Source organism: Buceros rhinoceros, unplaced genomic scaffold (genome assembly GCF_000710305.1).
Source record: "Buceros rhinoceros silvestris isolate BGI_N320 unplaced genomic scaffold, ASM71030v1 scaffold2313, whole genome shotgun sequence".
NCBI classification, from domain to species: Eukaryota; Metazoa; Chordata; class Aves; order Bucerotiformes; family Bucerotidae; genus Buceros; species Buceros rhinoceros.
The window spans coordinates 55,992-61,991 of record NW_010404010.1 but is presented as its reverse complement, the minus strand read 5'-3'; the positions used below and the strand labels follow the sequence as shown (position 1 = coordinate 61,991).

General features: G+C 36.8%; 1 protein-coding gene across 1 annotated transcript in view; it reads right to left on the bottom strand.

The window, feature by feature from the left end:
* Positions 1-6,000, bottom strand: part of SRPK2 (SRSF protein kinase 2) — a 95,605-nt gene that overhangs the window by 33,627 nt on the left and 55,978 nt on the right. The window contains exon 6 of the mRNA XM_010133196.1: positions 1,038-1,144. Within this exon, the coding sequence (XP_010131498.1) occupies positions 1,038-1,144 (107 nt within the window). The remainder of the gene's footprint in view (positions 1-1,037; positions 1,145-6,000) is intronic.

Sequence of the window (6,000 nt, the reverse complement as noted above, 5' to 3'; positions counted from 1 at the left end):
TGAACCCGGTGTATCAAAAATTACACTGTGATTTCTCAAAGTTTGGTCAAACTGCAGGACAATGGTGCAACAAGAGCAAAAACACTCCAAATGAAAAAAAGACAGTGTTTACTGAAAACAGTGGATATCTATATGCATTTATAATACGAATACACAGAGTCCCATTTCTGAGCAGGCAGCTCAGTTCAGCTGGAGCACTGCATTTCTCCTCATCTCTAGGATCTGAGCCACATAGTTGTATAGGAATTCACGGACCTAAAATCTCAACTAACAACTGCATCAGTCAGGTTATTTAGCTAGTTCTGATAAAAGAGCTGATAGGTTGACATTCACCAGTTGACATACAATAATAATTACAGAGAAAGTGACTACTTTAACAGATTGCTTATTAATAAAATAAGAGGTTAATGCTGATGAAAAGCAATACAAGTTTCCTAAGTGCCAACACACTTCATCATTTGTACTGCACAGTGCAGTGCATTAACCTCACACAGATTAACAGCATATACAGTCACAGAGAAAAATATGATTTTTCCTTGCTGAGACACTATTTCTCCTTGAGATCACGTCTCACCAATTTGATTTTCACAGTACAGTAAAAGAACATATTTTGAAAGAACATGTTCCAGCGAAATGTTCCGAATTGTTTCATCTTGTTAACCCTCTGACTCTACAAAAACTTAAACAGATTGACAACAATTTTTCAAATACCAGTTTTTTCAGCCAAAACTGCAGTTGAATATGAATCTCTTTACATCTACGAAAATAACTCATTACTTCAACTTCTTACCTTCACATGCAGCTCAGGAAACTCCCTTTAGTGGGAAATCTTGATATAACACACACCCCCCGAAACCTAAACCTCAACAAAACAAAACAAAAAACCCCAGCATGCAGAAATGCAGGCTATCCAGTAAGAAGCTCTTACAAATCCCCTGAGATTACCTTAGATACTTATTAGTAAGAGCTCAGTTGAAATATCAGTGTTCTAACCTGATGTGGTGGAAAAACCTAATTAAAACATTAACAAATCTTACCTGTCGAATTATACTTTTTACACAACGGATGGGAAGGCCTTGATAATTGGACTTGATTATCCATTTTAGGAGATGATGTCCAAGTACTTCAAAGACCATACATACATCTGGGATTTAATTAAGGATAATTTGCATATAAACTTGTTGATGAGATCAATGCAAATGTTTGTTTGCAGACTGGCTAAAGCAATAATCGCCCTGTTCAGATGGAAAACAGCTCCCCCTAAAATGAGCAGAACATGGTATATGCTTTGGTACTACATTTCAGTTTTATATAAACACATACAAGAACAGTGCCCCAAAGGTGGAACAAATTAAAATATTTAAACTTTGAAAATCTTGTCATTTATTACTACACGTTAACAATAGCATTAAGGTGAACAATGAAATAGGTAATTATGAAAAATAACTGATTCATCTTTGTTTTCTTCGAAACAGTTCAAAAAGCAGTTACTGATTTGGCCTATTATCTCTAGTTTCTAATAAATTTTAAATTATATGAATAGAAGGTTTCAAGAACAAAAGTCTGCAGCAAGAATGTTTTAGAAAATGAACCATACTAAACACACTCTTGAATAGGCTCAATTAAGAATCACTTGACAACAAAGACTGAAGTAGTAAGAGAACAGTTCTCTTATCACCTACAGTTTTAACTGCAGAGAATAATGACAATCACCAAAGAACTCAAGAACAAGGAAAACGGGGAACTCAGAAGCAACATGCAAAAATCACAATGCCAGGAAGTTTAATTTCACCACCAGCAAAGGTCAATAGAAGATGATCAGGGAAGAGTATTAGGAAAAAAGAAGAGGTACGAACTTCCAGTGATTTGTTGTTCAATGGCTTCCTAAGTTAGAGGTTCTATACTTACTAAAACTGGGTAGGTTATCTTTCTATTGACAAAATATTTAGCTATTCAAGCTAATTAAGTTTTATCATTCACAACATTCTGGCAAGAAATTATACAATTTTACTCTATGAAGCTAATCCTCAGACATGAGCTGGGAATGACCTTAATGTTCCTGGAAATCAGAATGTTAACATGATACTGCAACCTTGCAAGAATAATGTAATAGAAATAACAGAAAATTCATTGACGGATACTACAGCAAAATCTCAATAGATGAATTTAGACTGTATCTGAGAGACCATTCACAGGGAACCACACCGTTAGGGGAGAAGTCTTACCTAACTAAGTTTTATTAACTAGAGTCTTAGCACTGATCTTAAGTCACTGCCTTGTGTTAAAATGAGACTTACCTTGTCTATCAATCATTTAAATTCTTCTCAAGTACCCACCTATATGCATAAAGCTAACTGAAGGTTTAAATTCTACATCCCCTATGCTGGAGATAGACCAAAGTTAAAAGGTCTCAAGCCCAGTCATTTGTGAAGAACTAACATTCTGACTGTTGATACCCGTCCATCTCACTTCATCTTCCTTAATTCCTCTATTAAAGGAGATGGTGAATAGTCATTTCCCAATCATACCAACCAAGTCTACTTTCTAAAACTGTGTCATTCAGAAAAGGAAATACTCTTGGTTACTTTACTGCACAAGCACCCGATGAACATTAGTCGCTAGCAAAGCACACAGGCATCAAAAAGGATGCACAGAACACATTAGCTCTGCAGGGCTTACCCCACACAGCGAAGTTGCCTGTCTGAAATCTGTGTTGCCGTAGCATTGCAAGACACTGCAGCATTCAGAAATGAAATTTAGAACACTTGCCCACAATCCTTCAGACAACTGCTGCTGCAGACTCTCTGATGCACATTCCTGCCATTCCTTGCACTCACAGTAGTGCTAAACCTTGCTAGTAAACACAAGAGAAAGGGGTGTAGAGTAGTGAATAGATGATAGGCAAGGGGAGGACAACAAGAAGGAAGATGCAAGGAGGAATAGCAAAAGCAGACAAGGGAGGACCACAAGGAGAAGCCACGTCTACCTGAAAATAAGATTGCAATGTTTTGCTGGATGGATGCAGACAAACTCCAGGCATGCTCAGTACTGGGGAGGCCACTGGGATGGGGAGAAGACATATATGAGGCTCAGGGTTTGGAGTAGGTATGCAAAAATGTCACTGCTTTCTGGTTTACTATCCAGACCTGAAAAACATTAACTGTAAGCCACACTGCCCACAACAAAGAGTTTGGCAAAAGCTGTGCCTTAACTATTAGGAAACTGGCCTTGCAAGCCCCAGGATCATCCTATAGCACCGACATCCTGACAGACGAGCATGTCCAAAAAGTCTGCCAGCAAAAATAAACCTATGAAGCCCACCCAGCTTCATAGCGAGGCCTCTTACAAAACGCTCTTCAAAACAGTTTGAGGAATGTCTGAAAAGGAGAAACTGAGCAGAACAACCAAAGGGAGAGCAAATATAACATTAACCAGCTGACAGGCTTAAGTACTTAAAACTTTTCTTTCTTGGCTAAAGACCTAAGACTATCTATCTACAAACACACATTACAGGAGCATTTAGAAATTTGATGAGGGTTAAAGACTAGTTAAGCTAAATTAAGTAAGTCTCTGGAATCAATACAGAACAATTCTGGATGTATCTCAGTTCTTTCTGGATTGGCAGCATTTAGGGTATATTCTTTGGAGATAAACCTATTACAATTATTATAATGTCTGATTGTACTGGACATGTTTTCTCCTTTATTTTTTCTCTTGTCTCTCCAAACACTAGTTTCATTATGTGATCATCTCAATCTTCTACTAAAAAAAAAGGCTACACTCAAATAAACATTTATTAAGGCTCTAATAAATATCCAGTGCAGACCAACAGAATAATCTACACTTACTGAAAACACCAAAGTGCCCAAGTTCAGGAATTCTGTTACTTCCCAAAAAAATCTTAACTGCCATCTTTTTAAAATGTACAAGTAGTTAAAAAAATTATCAGTCTAATAGAGCATAACACATATTGTATATGTGTCCCCCTGTATATAAACACTTACTACAGCTCCTAAGAGAAAGACGACTGTTTTCAGACACACAGTGCACACCAATGGCTCTGCACATTCCCAATTCTATGCTACATGGTTCCTGACAAATTTCCCTGTTTGGAAGCTCCACGACATTTTGTGGTATTAGCCATCCAAAGGATTCACCCACCTCTCTTCTGTCTTGCTTTAACTTTTAAATGTATTCCATAACCATTAATCAAGCCTCTGTGAAGCATATGTTGTTTCAATTTACAAGTCAAGGGACTGGTATTTAGTGGCTTGCCCAAAGGAAGCTGGAAACAGCAGAGCACGGAAAAACTCTCAAATTACTGTATTTCTCTCAACCTGTTCATCTCAGTAACACCAACGTAGCACTAATATGACAATTTTTTTAAATGGAAACAAATAGCAGCAAAATGTTAAAAATCAGTTACCTGCTCCCTCCCAAAAGAACCTGCACCAAAGATTATTTTCCCTAGAAGATAAAAAGGAGTTGATCAATCAACCAACGCAACCAACTGCTGCTCAAATAAGCAACACAACTCAGGAAGCACAAGCTGTTCACATGAAAACTCAAAGCATAAGATACTCGATATCATATTTTCACTGGTAGTTAGGACTTTTGACAGACTTCCAGCTGTAATTTAAATTTGACTCCAGTACCAGACCATCCTGTCGTCTTTCTGAAAAATGTACATCTAGGCGAGGCAGCAACATTGGTCTTCCACAAAAAACAACTTCTGTATAACAAGAAGAACCTTCAACATGAAGGTAAAACTGAAATTGAATAAATCACTATCAGCTGTCCAGTATTAATCCGGTAACACAAAGCTATCTGAACCCTTATTTTTCACTAAATACATGGTCTCTTGTGGTTTTGTCAACTTAAGTGCTATCTTTCAAAATTATAAAGTCTGGATATGCTTTCAAAATATTATGACTAACAAAATTTACTCTTCACACTTGGAAATGGCTCTCACCTTTAGTACGGATGTAAATCTGAATCTTAGCAGTAATTTAAGAATATTATCGGGAAACTGCTCTGTTTAACAGACAGGTTATTTCTATGTTTAGTTATGAATGAATTTTCTTATTCCCTATTTCATAGTAGTGTTTTACAATGAAAACACAAAGACAAAATTTCATTTCTAAAAAAATAATTATTCTTCAATTGTACAGTTGATAACTGAAGAACTGAAGTGCTTTGGCCATGTTCTTTTTTACAAATGTAGTTAGACAATAGAGATATTTATAAAATACTTCTTAACAAGCATCTCAGTTTATAAATTTAAACCTATTTTTTGTAGCACGAGCAGCAGCAAGAAACCCTAACCCTAACTTTGCCTCGCTATGTTAAGCAATTTCCTTGATGACTAACCATTTATATTCAGGTTGAAATGACTACTGGCAACTGTATGGTTTATTTTAATTCCTTTTAATTTGATGAAAATAAAAAGCAGACTATACTACCTTCAGCTACATTTAAGCAGCTCTCTACCATTGTAGCTGACCACTGAATTTGTTTTTGAAACAAATCAAAATGAGACAAAGGGAAAGCAGCTAAGATGCCAGTCTGTAACTGAGAATACTCCTCTCACACTCTCATTCTCACTTATTAGAAACCCAAAGGTTTTATAACTGATGTCATGAGACAGATGGATGTGATGAAAACTGCTTGCACACTCCTCTCTGAAAGGATGCTTTGTAGTGGGCATTCAGATTTACCGACAGTCACCTCCTAGATACCTCTGCTAGAGGACGAGAGTTGATAAGGAACATCGCAACCTGATCTCCTGAAGACTGAAGGCACATTGCCAAAATGAACTTAAGTGTTAAGCTCTCTAGAGCAGGAACTGTCTCTTTGTCTGGTAGTATGACACCATGAACAATGAGGTTTGTTATTAAGGCTCCAAGACACAACAAGCATACACATAAATACCAGCTGTAAATGAAAGCACAGTAATATAATAAGCTGCTTAAATACCCAAAATAATTAGCAAGGAAAACT